We start from the raw sequence: 16441 nt of genomic DNA, 5'->3' as shown, positions 1-16441 counted from the left end.
TAAATAAAGTAAGTTACCGTTTTGTCAAGTTATAGAAAATGTACTAAAATAGAAATCTACGAAAAAGATAATTTGAGGAAATTAAAGTACTTTATATCTCCACCATAAAAAAATAGTTTTTGATAGAAACATAAAATATTCTAATTTCTACAAATTATTTTTTTTTATAATTATAGAAATTTTGTGTCTTTGATTCGTATAGTAATTCTGTAGATTATCTATAGGTATCTATTATTCAAATACATATTTTGTATCTTAATAAAGTAATCTATAAGTATACACGTTTTTCACTGTATGTAATTAGTTAACTTTTATACAATATTTCATTGTTCCGTTTTTAATAACAGATTTGTCAATAGGTTAATCGTCGGTAAAAAGTTTGAATCTGATCTGCAAAATAAAACTAGGAACGGTGGAACTAGAAAACGGTCGGTAAGTATCGTTGTAGCGTATAACACGCGAGGTATAGCCGAAGCACATGTATATATAGATGTCAGGTTACGATTAAGGCAGAAACGTCACATCGTATTTAGTAGGCTGCCAGCCATAGACGGGGATTGGTGTTGTGCTTTGTAGTACCAGATAGGAAATGTGATCCACTGGCAACGATAGCTTTCTGCCTTTAATTCGTGAAAGAGCAGAAGCTTTTGCCATAAGACAGGAGTACGTTCTATGTCAGTCGTGAAAATCTGGGCATGGTATGTTACACGAGAAAATTATCGATATAAGAAAATGTCGCTGCTGCTGCTGACAACAGTACGTTCAACCAAAAGAAATTCACTGACAAATAGGTGAAAATGGAAGATGAAGCGGATATCAGAGAACAGCTATTTCATAATACAGTACGGGAGAATATTGTGAGTAAAAATCATAGATGTTTTTAGCCATATTAAGCCCCTTGTTTATTGACCTCCCATCAAAATGGAGGGTTCTTGAAGTTTCTTGGGACGTTCCTGCAAATAGGAAATCGCCACGTTCCCCGCGATTAAATTCAATATTTCTTTCAATAACCAATATTTTAACGTACGAAAGTAAAGCTAGAAATGATATAATAAATCCTAACCTTTCGTCTTTCCGTCTGAATAAAACTCTATTTTTATATTTTATAATTGTATATCTCGTAAAGCATAAAAAGAGAAAAAGAAAATCAGGATGAATATTAATATTAATATTAAAATTCATTTTTTGCTTAGTTTGAGGAAAGAAATAGAAATTGAATATATATGTTGGTATTAATATAATTTTATCAAATATTTCTAAGAATAAAGTAATGAATTGATGTAATACGTTGATGTTGTAACTTGTTTTTTTATACCGAAATTTAAAGTAATTCGCATAGATATACGAAAGTATAAAGGAGGAAACAAAATCAAAGAGATTAGTCACGTATGCACACGCTACACGTACATTACGTATAATATAGCTGATAGGAGACTTTTGTTGTAAAAAAGAAAAATAACTGTAAGACCTCACTATTTAATTAATATCTCTATTATCCAAAAATTTTTTTAAAAATAATTACTACATACACATGTTTATTGTGTTGGTATTAAGATTACTATGTATATTTGCATAAAAGTGATGTTTTCTTTTGTCATATTTGGTTTCTAATGGCATTTTTTTTAGTAATACTCATTAATCACGCAAGTGTCATTTTTCTAATGCGTTTTGTGCATCAGTTTGCATTTTACAAGGACTTTGGCATGTTTATTTATCAATTTTTCCATGAAAAATTAAAGTTGTACAGCTGCCAAGATAAACGTTATCCCCCCCTCCCCTCCACGACAACCATTTTATGTAAATCCGTTAATAAAGTGCAATTGCAGGTTTTTCTAACGGATTAAGATAAATATCTAAAGACATTACGTGCTCATTGTCACGATAAGAATCACAAAGTACAGTTGTTGACGAAAATACTAGAGGAAATTTTTGATGAGTATATCATGTGTTTTATATGAAATATACATATTTATACTACAAATTTTATTAGCGTTGTAACGAGATTCTATTATCATGATTACATTCGTAAAACATAAAACATATATATAGGCATATATTTCGTAGAAATCACAAATATATTTAAACAGATTATACTATAATAATAAGTCTCAATGCTTAACACTTGTTTTAACATTTATTGCATATGTTTAAGTGCAGTAACATCTATATTTTCAGGTTGGTTTCAAATTTGATTAATATAATAAAATTATGGCAGTTGTCTCTCATTAGAACGCTAATAAAATTGTAAAATGTTTTATATAACACACACAATATATACATGAAAGTTTTCTATGTACATATGTACTTTCTAAATACTTTCGTCAGTCGTTATATGTACATACATTGTACCGAAAGGTTTCGTCTATGGCTATGTATAGATGTTGCACGGACTATCCCTAGTACGTCTGCCGTCTGCCCTTGACTCTATACTCTTTGTTTAATACACATAATTGGATGATCATCTCTAGTCAATGCACGGAGGAATGTTGTGGAAATACATTCTTCGCGATAAATTCTTTCTCTATACTTTCCCGCCGAGTCGTTGACCACGCATTATTTCTGATCTCTGACCGGTTTTTCCTTCCACCTTGGCTGATAAAAAAAAGCGGTTTCCAACCGACTATGCAGCTTCTTCAACTGCTTCAACGATCACGTCTGTCCCATTTGAACATAGTTGCACGATCTACTTGCAAACCATTCGATACTTTCTAGGATACTAGGATACTTCCATTAATGTACCATTGATTGAGTCACTTGCTCATTTCAGTTAAATATATAAGCGTCCTTCGCGTTCTTGATAAGGTATTCGAAGAACTCCATTAAAAGTCTAATATAGACCATATTTTCTATTTTAACACTTGGAAAATATGTAATATGATCTAATATAAAAGTTACAATGTTAATATTATTCATGGTTGCGAGCATTTTTAGTGATACTTGAAAAGATATTAATGTATATTCTCTATTTAATCTATAATCTATCTATTCTAATCCATATTTTATTACTTATCTTTAACTTAAAATGAAAATACTAACTAAATATTTATTAAATAAAATCTTTTATTTAGTAAATTTTAATAAGTAAGAAGTTTAATACTTTCGTTCATATATTTTACAATATAATTTAATTTAAGAAGGATCTTTCCTTTCTATTTATCCTTTCATATATTTCTTTTATTTGTTATAAGTACGTAGTGCGCAGCAATAGGGGGCTCACTAATGGAGGTCAATATCTTATTTGCTAACTGTACAAATTGTAAATTTGGGATATTCTTGAAAGTATTAGGTTTTGCCATTTCTACATTCGTCGTCTCTACTAAAGGATAAATAACTGTGACAAAAAGGATCACCTTAATGGCTAGCACACCATACATAGAAACTCCTTTTCTGTTAAAAATATCGACGATGTTTTTGGTCTATAAGAAGCTAAAAATATGTCGCATCGAAGACACGTATATTACCATTCTAAAACGATATAATTTTATCTTCCTTTGTTGTGTTTTATTTCAAGCTGATATATTATCATATTTGTTTGACGTACTTATGCTACGTTTAATGTTAAGGAATAAAATCTTTAGATCTGTTTCATGTATCAGTGAACGCTTAATTTCGAACTAATGCAATAGCATTAGCAATAGCGAATGCAATAGCGAGAAATTGAACTGCCAAACTTTATTTGAACTGTTAAGTAATTGAAACGTATCGAGCTAATTTATATCTGCTACTATATTTTCCCTTTGATTATATTATTGTTATTATGCGATGTCGTGTTCATTTTGTAAGGGCAAGTTTTTAAAAATGTACATCCTCATCGTGCATTCCATTTTTACGCTCCCCCCCCCTCTCTCTCTCTCTTTCTCTTTCTCTTTCTCTTTCTCTTTCATGGATATTGAACTTAAGATGCCGTTAGCTGCGACGTCGTCAATAAATATTGATAGCTCAAGAAAACTATCAATCGTAAAAGTTATCGTGTTTCTAAGTAAAGTTCAAATAAGATTTCACAAATATTTAAATGTTTCTTGTTTGAACTATTACTATTCTCAGCTTTCGAGTGAACTCTGCCAACTGAGAAGCTTAGGTACAGCATTAATCAAAGTTATCGCCGTACGATAATTATAATCATACATTTCCATTTTCTCCTTTCTTAAATTAAATATGTTATGCAGTTTTCTTTTCATTTTTTTATGTTCTGTTAAATGCTGTTTGGCTTAAATGTGAATACGAAGTTATATCATTCTTTTTCACACTGTGTAAATAAGTTTTAGATGAAAACAACAAACTACATTTGTTTGTTGCGTGCATAGCTGTAATTTTGAACTAATTTTGTTCAATTTTGTTTACTATCGTACATTCTAGCGGACACACATGTATATAATGCTGACAGTATATAAAAACGAAACATAAAAGACAAAAATAAGAGCTGGTACATAAATGTAAAAATAAACACATAGACGTAAATGAGAAAACGGTTTTATTCTTAGGAAAGGTCAATGTACCGTAGGTATATATATACTATGTATTAGCGATTATTTTCTGGCCCGTTTGACTTTCAACGTAATCCTCGCTTGATCATGAGCATCGTGATACTTAATAACCTAGAGCAACATATCGGTAGATCAGTCAACAGTACCTAACTTAACATTACACTTGATAGGTTAGTATACAAGTAATTTGAAATTTATTTTTATTTATGCAATCTTCGTTGAAATAATTGGAATTTATTTCTGTTCGCGGATAACTTATGTTTTCGAAAATAGGGAAAATTTTCAATAAAATAATATAGTCAACGTGCAATATATTAATTTACTTATAATATTATGGTTAAGTAATAAATAGAAATATATATTGATATTTATACAAATTTATATTTTCATAAACCGAATTCAAAATTTGTTTAATTTTCTAAATATAATGAGTATTTTGAACATTTCCTATATTTTCTGTACATTTAAACTTCCCATAGATACATAAATATCAGTTCAAGTGATCAAGGGTATCCTCTCTAATACTTTCATCAATTAAGCGGTGCATTTCAACATTTTTATCGATAAATTTATGACCGATAACTTATCGATATACAATCGACGTTGGTTAAAAACAACCCTGATATCGATTCGGCATTACTCCTATAACAACGTGCACACTGTTCATGTATTGTTTAAAAGGAAACGTTATCCACTTGTTATATAACACACCAGGGGGGAAAGGAGAGAATGGAAAATTAATGCTAGCGGGCTCAATAAACCAAGAGGGACACGCGGAAGCGTATTATACCGGAAGTTCCGGCTAATGTAATGGTCTGTCCCTCAAAATTCGTGAAACGACCAGTTTATATCTCTACTACTATTTGTATTGCAATAAAATTACTGCGATCGTAGGCGGTAGCAGTTTGCTAAATATTTGTATGTAGAGCAGCGACAGCTGGTATGTTGTGTATATCATTTGGATAATTCGAATGGTAGAACAGTTTTAGGCGAATAACGTTCAGATTCAGTTCTTGATTGAAACTTTTATCGATCCATGATCTTTCTTACAAAATTCTTCTTCTATTTAAGAAAATTATTTCTTCCTATGACCCATAAATTCCTATTTGTACGTAAGTATTACGTAACTTTGAAGAGTAAAAGATCTTTCGACGTTCGTAAAATACAATCTAACATTGACGTCACCGAATATGTCCAGCTCATCATTTCGTCACGGTTACACTTGTAAAGCTACAGCTGATCTCGATATTTATTTTTAACTCTGGACGTTCTATAGCTGATTTCCACATCATTTTATCATGTCAGGAGACAATAATTTTTTTCTTATGTAAATGTAATTCTTGCTCTATCATATTTTGCATCGAGTATTATCTTATCTGTGAATGATCGATCTTTTAATCAATGTTTAAGATCATAAGACCCATTGTCTCTATTGGATACAATGTGAAACATAACGCGTGATAAAACATCGTCAAAGTGCATGAATGTCTATTAGAATATGAAGAAAAATATGATGAAACAGGTGTAACATTGTAACGTGGTTGAAGGTCATTTTTTCTTTATAATGTTTATGCTTGCACTTGTGTATTAATTTCCTTGATCAACTTCCTCTTTCTAGCACGCCAATATAGCGTTTATCACAACAGTGGTTATTAATTACTACGTATTGTGCACTATCCTATGCGCTATATGTCTGTATACGGCCATTTTCTATTTTGCACTTTGTAGGGACTAAACCCGACATTCTAAAAGCGTAATTTCACATATGTATACATAATTATTAATCTTATCTACTGTTACATCGGTGACTCTCTGCACAAATCAGGCCCCACGCCACGGGCAAGATTTTTTTCTTTTTTTATTTGGAAGAATTTTACAATCAATTCTCATTGAGAATTATAAGTAAATTATTCTGGCACGGTACTATAACGTGTATAATAAGTGATTATCGTATGTTTGATTCTAGCTGAATCTAATTGTTACGTCGCGTGAAACGGTCCGTGCGACGTCTTTAGTTACCTGGCCGCCGCCAAGGGTCTGCACCGCTATTCAGATTCCCAATAAACCTAAGGACCCACCATAAACTTAGGCTTTTAGTTTACCTTTTGTCTCGATGTTTATAACTAACTCCTATTAACTTTGAAGGAATCGTTATTCTTGTAAGTGTTCTCGGTCTATGGATGGTCCTAGAAACAGTCCTTAGGTTTATTAAAATTCGTACTTCCTTGCTCACCAACCTTCTTATTATCCAATTAGAAGTAACGACTATTGCCCTCACTTTCCCAGCCAAAATTGTCATCAACAAATCTGATGGTCCCGTGCGCTAGACACACCCATCACTAGCTTTCCTCCGCCACAGCATCGTCGCCGAACTTCACTGGTTTTGCATTCTTAGATCAGTCAACATCTTTTTACTAGTTGCCAAGTCGCCAAATCGCTGAACACATCTCTCGGTTATACCTCTCGCGATACTGTAACTCACTACTTGCAAGTCACTATTACTACGATTAACATCGTGGTCTTGCTAGTAACTATTCGAGTCGAACATTTCTAATCTTAATGTAAACGACATTACAATTCGACATCGTAACTTACCATGCGAGTCTCTCCGAACATTTATATTTTTAGCAAGACAAGTTGTTGGAATAAAGTATATATTATAACCTGTTAAACTCAGTGTTATATTTATTCTCTATTATCCTAACCGAAATAGGGGATCGATCGGTTTGTGGCATCGATTATCTAATCGTAACGGGAATTTACGACTCTCGGTCACGCGAACGGTCGAACATTTACAATTTTTTTTAAGTAATCGTTTAATCCCTAATCGACACGATTTCGTAATTTTACAGTAGTAGTGGTACCATGGGCACCTTAATGAAATTTTAATTACTTTAGATTACACTTTATTGTAATTATTTTTTAAAAGTAGAAAACGCATTTTCTTTAGAACGTTAGATTTATTAACAGGAAGATTTAACTAATGGAACATTACGCCATACAAATAAAGCTGATTTTGAAATATTGTCTTTAATCTTTCCCGCGTATTATTCCCGTATATTTTCATCATAATACAAATTACGTGCTAATTATTTACACACACACAATTATTTACACCTTACCTAACACCGTGACAAATGTAAAATATCAGGATATTATACATATTTAGTGATCCCTGAAGAATTGGGACTAAAGTTGGAATAGAAATTAAATTTTCATCTAGAACTATGCTGGAATTGAAATTAAATATTCATACAGAAGTATAACCTATTCTTATCGAATCGGAACTATAATTTATGTCACGACGTGATAACAATGTCTAAATATCAAAGGTTTAAACTTTGTAGAAAGTGGAACAATAGTTGAGAAGTGTTTAGTCGAGTCGAATGTCGTTATTAATATTTCACAGTTCGATCGACCACGATTCTTAAATAACACGTAGCGCCGGTTTCCATGGTCGTTACCAAAGTGATTCCGTGTACACCAGAAAATTGATTCACATCGTTACGCTACATGAGTTACATACAAATGCAATGTTCATTCAAAGACACGCATCAAAGTACTTTTGAGTTAGTATACTACTTTTGAGATAATGCAGTTCAATGTAAACCGTGTATTTTGTATACGGTCAATAAATACACTGAATAACGTGCTATGATAATTATTATTATCATAATGATGTAATGTCGAGTGTTTTTATATCGTTTAATCTGTTAAGATGTGGCCATCTTGTTATGATAATCATACAGAAGATAGTTCTGCAGAATTTATCAAATTAATTGCTCTTTTATATTTGAACATCTTCTGTATCAAAGACAGAGTCACGTGATATACCGTTTACTAAGGACGACTTTCTCTATATGTATATACATATATTGATAAATCGATGAGATCATTTTTATTATTTAGAGAATAGAAGAATACAATGAATTCAATACAATCTGAATATAGTTTAGAATATAATAAGTTCAGAGAAATCATACTCGTATGTTAATTAATTTTGCTTAATGTATAAAAATGTAACGAGAAGACATTCTATGGCTGTTTCAGATATTCTTCCTTCTGTTCTTAGTCCTCTACGTCTCAAGCTACGCGTTAATCGCGAAATTTCGACGAAGAGACCGCGAAGATTATTTTTCCGTGGATGAAGATGAAGCGACGGTCTACAAGATCAGTCTTTGGTTATGTACCGTTGCTCTGGCGGTTTCCGTTGGAGCAACCTTGCTGCTTCCGGTTTCAATTGCAAGCAACGAAGTGCTGATTTTATACCCGAACAGCTATTATGTCAAGTGGCTCAATAGTTCACTTATTCAAGGTATATGAATCAGTTATAAAAATTAAACTTCTTGTTTCATTTAATTAATTTTTCAAACATTTGGAAAACATAGAGGGAATTTCTTTTTTTAATATTTCAACATTACACAATATTACAAATTAATGTTTTACAGAAATAGAGGATAATCGTGTAATGTTAATGAGCAATATTTATAATATCAATATATTTATTTATATATATTTTTTATTGACTGTACATGTAAATCATTGATTATGTTCATATCGTATGATTGTTTTATACTTTTCTTAAATATTACGTGTATTTTGTTTTTTAATATTTAAATATCTAAAAAAAAGAAACACTCATCGTTTTTTATATAAAATAATTGTAATTGGGTTTTATTTAACAATTAGGTCTATGGAATCTTGTGTTTCTCTTTTCAAATTTATCTCTCTTCGTATTTTTACCGTTCGCATACTTGTTCACGGAGTCAGAAGGATTTGTTGGCTACAAAAAGGTAAGATAAAAAAATTAATCCTGATATATCGAATACTTTTTAAAAAAATAATTTTTCCATTACAGGGCGTAATGGCTAGAGTTTATGAGACTGTGACAGTCCTTTGCTTATTAGGAACACTTGTGTTAGGAATGACATATGTTCTATCAGCACTCATAGATCATCAAAAATCAAGTCTTCATACGTTGCTCAGTAAGTACAAAATTTTTTAAGTCATAGATATACAAAAATTACCATCAACCTAACTTTCCAGATTTATCGAGTTACTATTTACCTTTTCTTTATTCTTGCGTCTCTTTTGTTGGAGTTGTTATGTTATTGCGTAAGTATGACCAAATAATTACGTATATATATATATATATATATATATCATTATTACCTATATCAAAGTAATACAATAGTAAAAGTATAATTTGCAGTATGTACACCAATGGGATTTGTACGATTATTCGGAGTAGTTGGTTCGTTTCTCGTAAAACCGCAGTTCCTAAAGAATTTAGATGAAGAATTCTTCGCGTACAGGCTAGAAGAAGATTGTATTCGTAGAAGGTCAGGTATCGGTTTCTACTCCCATCATCCGCAAATTCATGAACATGTCTATAATCATTTCATAAAAATTTTATTATATACACAGACTGCAACACGCGAAAGCAACCGGGAAATCATACGTTTCGCCAGTGCCTATGTCAATACCAACTTGTGGTTTAGTGCTCGAAGATGACGAGTTTCTTAATGTAAATCCGAGCTTGATGTGCTTAAGGAACGGTGCTCTCCAGCGAGGATTGGCTCAGCGTTTGGAAGATATTCAGAAACGTAGAAGTATTCTGGATCAGCAAAGGCGAACCTGGTGGGTTCGAAGGACTTTGTTATACCCTTTGGCAATGCTGGCGTTACTTATACTTTCCACTGCTACAGCTTTACTGGCAGTTCAAAATACCTTAGAACTGCTTATTGGTATTAAAGCACTGCCTTTGAGTACAAGGGTTAGTATATAAATTAGATATAAATTAAAATAAGCGAACTTTGTTTATTGAATTGCTTTTTGAGAAAACACATTTAATAAATGTTTAGCAATTCACTCTGGGGATCAGCTCGTTGTCGAAACTAGGTCCCATTGGAGCAACAATTGAAGTAGCAGTAATTTTGTATCTAGCTGCTACGAGCGCAATAGGTTTATATACACTTCCTGGTGTAAAGAGCTTTCGACCACGACTTCATTCCATGCCACTTACTCACCTTATCGCAAATTGCGGTCTTCTTCTTGTACTGAGTTCAGCGTTGCCACTGTTATCTCGAATATTAGGTAAATATACCCCCCCCCCCATTTAATAAATGAAAACCACACCGGAAAAATATAATAATTCAGTTAATTAGTTTACATATAATTAATCTCATTAACACTTTTTTAATATTTAAGAAAGTGACAAAAGTATATATTTAATCTTAAAAATTATTTTCTTTTAAAAGATGAGAAATGTGACTTATTGTGTTTTTCACCTCCGGCCTTCAAATAGCAACGAACCCAAATAAATAAGCTTATTATTAATTTTGTATTGGTTTTCTATTTTTCTTGGATCTTTTATTTCAGGTATGACAAACTTTGATCTGCTCGGCGATTTCGGTCGTATCGAATGGCTTGGTAACTTTGAACTAGTACTGTTTTATAATTTAATCTTCGCTACGGCGGCGATTGGTTGTCTAGTGACAAAGTTTACGGCGACCGTTCGCAAAGAGATTTATGCCAGATTAAGGAGTAGCTTGATAGGAATCTTTAAGAGTGAAGGTAAGAAAAGTTCTTTAGGGATGTTTTCTACAAAAGAAGATTAGACTGACTTACGTTGTAAGCAGAAAAAAAGTAAATATTCTACGTTAAAAAAAAAGCAAGCGAAATGGAACTTAACGATGAATAATTATATTCACATAATGTTAATCATATAAATGTGTAAAGTGATTGGACCGTGTGTATGTGTGCATAAGTATATTTAGAATTGCGTAATCGTGGAACACTGTCTTGATTTTGATGGCACGTGATGCTCTGTAGGATATGTTTAGAAAATTTAATTGGATGATATTAGAGCAGCGGGCCAGTTACACACGTCGAGTATGTTCGTCACATGTATGTGTATGTGTATGTGTATGTGTACGTATAGTTACTTTAATTATTTATATGATCACTATTTTAATAATTATTTACCAAAAGTACATATACATACCAATCTTATACATAAGTGAGTTTACCTAGAATGTAAACTCAATGTAAAGACAACGCAGTATTGTGATAAAGACACGCATGTGCGGGTGTCCGACGAATAAAAAAATTCTCAATATAGAATTTTTTACTATTTTACTATTTCTGCGAATGAAAGAAAAGCGTTAAGATTCGTTTTCCTAAATAATGGTTATTGTTTGAATGTGTATCTACTTCAAGACACGAATGCGTTAGTTAAGCATAAATGAACGTTTAGAATACATTTTTAGAAATTTAAATGATAAGTTTTCATTCTTCAAATAAAAAAATGCCGTATATACAGGCCATTAAACGTGCCTAATCGATCGATATAACCGGATAATACGTATAAGAAATACAATCACGCATACATTGTACTGTGTTGTGGTAGTCCTGATTTCATAATCGCGTTTGAATGCATTTTATCGATTTATATTTGTCAAGTGACTTGTATAGCCACGAGTTTGTTAAAAATTTACGAATGTAATAATATGCATTTTAAGATACACACGAACTGCATGGATGATAATATGCAGAATATCTTAAAATGTTATCATCTTGACTGATTTGTCTATTAGTTCGTTACTGAAATCTAGTGCTTTAAAAAGGAAGTAAATTATTTATTTAATTTAAAATGAAAATGAGCCCATTCTTATCTCTTGATTGCGTTTAACATTTAATATGCGAAAGAAACAATACCTTACAACAATATTATGTGATATATATCTTGTCAAAGAGACAATACAATATTATTAAGAAACAGGAAACAGTTAGGATATACTCGCTGACGAATTATTAACACATTTAATCAGAACAGTATCTCAGGATATAAAATACTGCTTAATACTTGTTAATATATTGCCACATATATTGTGGTTTGTTTATAAGATTGGAATTCTCGATTTGAGGATTCTTTGTACACATTAATAGTTACGTAAATAAAAAAAAAAAACAAAAGAGGAAACTTTAACATATTTCAGATGCAAGAGAATATTTCTTCTATTTTTTTGAATATGAAGGATAAAAAACTGAAGTTTGAATTCCTAGTACATCATTATTCTTAAAAAGCATGCACATAACACTCATGAAATATAATACTACATGATTAGACTTTACAAGAAATAAAGTATAACTTATCTATATTATCAATTATTTTATTTTTTACTTACTACTTGATTTAAGTGCTCATCCTTATTTTTATTATTCATAATTTTAAATATATAAATAAAATATATTTTTTTATATTTTATATCTTATATTTATACCTATAGGTAACATTAACCGTTTAAGTCTCGGGGGTCTTTGAAAAAACAGGGTCGAAAAATCATGAACAGCGCGATAGCGCTTGTCTTAATCGATTGCGGAATACATCTATATTATTATACATGCATACTATTAGTTTATAAATAGCGTTCAAATGTACTGAAACTTTTCGACACAAAATCTAAACAGCACGATCGCGCTGCTTGGAACTCAAAGTTAAGATCACACAATGATAGATTTAATTAGAAATATATTCTATATTGTATCTTTTTAACCTACGTTCAGCCACCTTTGCCCTAATTCCATAACGAATAATTTTGTAACGTCCCGGTTCGGTTAAATCAATAATTGTTGATCCGCTTCTCAAACAGTTATGCGCTTTACTAAATTTTCTACAATCATGAAATATTCCACCTAATTTGTTCCATAAGTTTTTAAATTCCGAAGCATATATGCAACTGGGTTCATTACTTATATTAGCACTTGTTAGCGCTAAAGGTCCTGCTACTTCAGTTATATACCTTATAAATTTATGACTTGAAACTCTGATGCCTACCGTGTCATGATTGGGATTCAAAGCAGGATTTAAAGCAGGAGTTCGTTTGAGAATGATGGTATAGGGTCCTGGTAATAACCAAGATAACAAAGTAATTGGTACATGATCTACAACGCCCCATGTTTGTATATCTTTTATGTTACTAACACAAATGGATAATGGCTTATCTATTTCGCGTTTTTTAATTTCGTAGAGTTTTTCAATGGCACTGGTGCTTGATACAAGACAAGCAAGACCATATATTGTATCGGTTGGAACTGCTATAATTTCATTTTTCTGTAATAATGCGACAGCTACTGCTAAGGTTCGTTTTCCTTTGCACATCCAATGATTACCATGCCACATTAGCGCTTCCACTTCTTTATGAGCTGAATTTATAAAAGTACTCATTGGACCCACTTCTCTTGCATACGAAATTGTTCTCTTTCCACCAAGTAAGAAATAGCACTGTATGTTTAAAACGGAAAATTTATTAATTAAAGTAATAGCAGTGTCTATTCTAGAGTTAATGACACACAAATGCAATGGATTACAAAAATATTTGGACACTGTAGAAAACTTTTATGTATATGATTATGTGCATCTAGAAGTTATAAAATACCTTTAGTCGCGCCAATTGTGACCACATTGAGGATTGCAACATTTGTAAAATGTTGTCATAGGCTCGTCGGCGGATCTGGTCTGTATCTGCATGAAATATGCTCTAGGATTAGAGCACTTTGGACACCTTTCTTCAGTAGAGTCGACGTTCTCCCAAGCTGCGCTTCCACCTAATACATCATCAACCTCCTTTAATTTTGGATACGTACGACTGCTTACTCTTCTCACGATATTGAATATGTATGGACACGTGTTACACGCGAAACGCAATCCTGCGACAGCTTCTTCTACTCGGAGCACATTGCCACATGTTGGGCAAAACATCAACATCGTGCAAATACAGATCCAGCTGAATCATTAGAAGAGCAAACTATATTTTTCACTGATTATTTATTTATAAATGTATGGGAATAAAACATATAATTTCATAATACTATCTAGAAAATAAATCGTTTTACGGTTCTTTATAGGCTCTTCTCCGGTCCAAATCATATATACGCCATTACCAAACACACTCTGTATAGATATTAGGACAAGTATCTATATATAATGATCAATTGCTTAATTACTATAGACAATTGTATTTATTTTGCATAGTGGTTTCCCATATGATAGGAATGATAATTAATACTTAATTTATAATTTAAAAATATATTTTACGTATATACAGATTGTACTATGTGTTAGTGTTGAAATTCACATGAAATCACATGTGTATACGCCTTTTGCCTCGCGACGATGAAATATGAATCGTCCTTGCAAATCTTTTGTTAAAGTAGTTTAAATTATTAATAAATCATAAAGAAATTCTTACAGATTTTAAGTAACTTTATATACTTGTTTATGTGAGTGATGACTTTAATATATATTAAATATTATTAACAAAATATTTAATATACATAAATAACTTGTGAAAAGGTAACAGAACAGAAAGAAGTGTTTTCTTTACAGGTACATTCGATAAATTTGGATAATTTACACAAAAGGGCATGAAATTATTCTGCTCTATGTTAATTATTTTTTGTGTGTACGAAGAAATCTCAAAATTGTTTTGGTAAACAGATATATAAGATAATTAAGTTACAAAATATAAAATCTCTCTTTACTACTTCTGTATTTTCAGTCATGAATGATCGATTCATTGCTTAAATGACGTTTTAATTATTTAACTATTAAAACGAATAAAATATAATCACAACTTTGATAATATATGTGACGCCGTCTTGGGAAGAATAAACTAGTTGTGTGAAATTTTTATCACATATATTTCAACATGTTTCAACGGTATGTACGTAACCTATTTTAACCGGTATTATTAAAAAATGTCGGTTTTCATGGATTAATGTAATTACGATTTTTTTTGTCATTTTAATTTTTAATATAATTTCTTTTATGTATATTTCAGTTATAAAAATCTATGCTTAACATCAAACATACAATCAAGATATAAAAGTATATTATCAAAAGCTGAAGCAAAAGAGAGGAGAAATTTGTTATTTGAAGAGGAGAAGAAAAGACAAAGAAGCACTGTGGGTCGAATTGAAAAGATAGAAGTTAAATATCGATCCCCTGTAGAAGACATAACACTTATAATGAACAAAAGTATATCAACTCCCACAGATTGTGCAAAACATATCTCTGAAGGTGTAGCTAAAGTGTCTGCTCTCGCTATGGTCGATGGGTTACCGTGGGATATGAACAGACCTTTATTACAAAATTGTGAATTAAAACTTTTAAATTTGCTTAGCCCAGAAAACAAAATAGTGAACGCAGCCTTTTGGCGAACTTGTTCTTTTATTTTGGGTGCTGTTATAGATATGGCCTTTAAACCAGAGATAACAGTTCATTTACACAGCTTCCCAATACCGGTCATAAAATCAGGTAGTTTTATATATGATGTGTATGCTGAGTTGGCTGATTGGAAGCCTACAGATCAAGAAATGCGTGCATTATCTGCTCAATATGTAAAGCTGATAAACAAAGAATTGCCTATAGATAGTATAGAGATTTCAGAAAGTTTAGCACTTGATATGTTTCAAGATAACCCTATTAAAACATCACAAATACCAGAAATCGCAAATAATAACAATAATAAAATTACTTTGTATAGAATTGGTGATCATGTAGATATTAGTAAAGGACCTATGGTAGGAAACAGTTCGTTGATAGGACGTTGTACAATTGCTGCTGTCCACAAAGTTTCAGAGCAGGAAAATCTGTATAGATTTCAAGGTGTAGCACTTCCTAAAGGAATTCTTTTAAACCAATATGCGTATGGCATATTGGAGAATCGCGCTAGAAAACTGAACACTACAACATGGTCGTTCTTATTGGAAAATAACGAGGAGGCGAGTACCGAAATGGTTGGTAGGAACTGATCTTCTTAGCACGCCAAACATATAGTGTAAATAAAAATGCTTTCGGTACGAATCTTCGTAATTACAATAAAACGCATTTATACAAATATTAATCATTCACATATATGTAAAATACTTTATTATACCTCTTATCAATACCT

General features: G+C 31.7%; 4 protein-coding genes across 7 annotated transcripts; 2 read left to right on the top strand and 2 right to left on the bottom strand.

Moving 5' to 3' along the window:
• Positions 1 to 528: 528 nt before the first annotated feature.
• LOC122569920 (protein Lilipod) lies at positions 529 to 11609 on the top strand. Of its 2 annotated transcripts, none has more exons than XM_043731577.1 (9): positions 529 to 857; positions 8535 to 8799; positions 9255 to 9277; positions 9343 to 9469; positions 9531 to 9599; positions 9697 to 9826; positions 9912 to 10260; positions 10349 to 10580; positions 10866 to 11609. In XM_043731577.1, the coding sequence occupies exons 1-9, from the start codon at positions 798 to 800 to the stop codon at positions 11102 to 11104; spliced, it is 1494 nt and encodes a 497-aa protein (XP_043587512.1). In that variant the 5' UTR covers positions 529 to 797; the 3' UTR covers positions 11105 to 11609. The 2 variants fall into 2 exon arrangements, with proteins under 2 accessions (XP_043587512.1, XP_043587511.1); XM_043731576.1 differs by having other exon boundaries at positions 9174 to 9277.
• Positions 11610 to 13000: 1391 nt separating this feature from the next.
• On the bottom strand, positions 13001 to 14063 carry LOC122569923 (yrdC domain-containing protein, mitochondrial). Its single transcript, XM_043731585.1, has 2 exons — positions 13925 to 14063; positions 13001 to 13770 (listed from the first exon to the last, which is right to left on the bottom strand). The coding sequence occupies exons 1-2, from the start codon at positions 13964 to 13966 to the stop codon at positions 13006 to 13008; spliced, it is 807 nt and encodes a 268-aa protein (XP_043587520.1). The 5' UTR covers positions 13967 to 14063; the 3' UTR covers positions 13001 to 13005.
• Positions 13927 to 14519, bottom strand: LOC122569924 (DNA-directed RNA polymerase III subunit RPC10). 2 transcript variants are annotated; one of them, XM_043731586.1, is made up of 2 exons: positions 14382 to 14519; positions 13927 to 14272 (listed from the first exon to the last, which is right to left on the bottom strand). In XM_043731586.1, exon 2 carries the CDS (start codon positions 14251 to 14253, stop codon positions 13927 to 13929), a length of 327 nt encoding a protein of 108 aa, XP_043587521.1. In that variant the 5' UTR covers positions 14254 to 14272; positions 14382 to 14519. The 2 variants fall into 2 exon arrangements, with proteins under 2 accessions (XP_043587521.1, XP_043587522.1); XM_043731587.1 differs by having other exon boundaries at positions 14358 to 14506.
• Positions 14520 to 14627: 108 nt separating this feature from the next.
• On the top strand, positions 14628 to 16393 carry LOC122569922 (39S ribosomal protein L39, mitochondrial). Of its 2 annotated transcripts, XM_043731583.1 has the most exons (4): positions 14628 to 14768; positions 14875 to 14977; positions 15047 to 15207; positions 15329 to 16393. In XM_043731583.1, exons 3-4 carry the CDS (start codon positions 15197 to 15199, stop codon positions 16299 to 16301), a joined length of 984 nt encoding a protein of 327 aa, XP_043587518.1. In that variant the 5' UTR covers positions 14628 to 14768; positions 14875 to 14977; positions 15047 to 15196; the 3' UTR covers positions 16302 to 16393. The 2 variants fall into 2 exon arrangements, with proteins under 2 accessions (XP_043587518.1, XP_043587519.1); XM_043731584.1 differs by lacking the exon at positions 14875 to 14977 and having other exon boundaries at positions 14673 to 14874.
• Positions 16394 to 16441: the final 48 nt, after the last annotated feature.

This window comes from Bombus pyrosoma, linkage group LG8 (assembly GCF_014825855.1).
Source record: "Bombus pyrosoma isolate SC7728 linkage group LG8, ASM1482585v1, whole genome shotgun sequence".
NCBI classification, from domain to species: domain Eukaryota; kingdom Metazoa; phylum Arthropoda; class Insecta; order Hymenoptera; family Apidae; genus Bombus; species Bombus pyrosoma.
The sequence above is the reverse complement of the archived record's forward strand: the minus strand, read 5'-3'. Positions and strand labels throughout refer to the sequence as shown.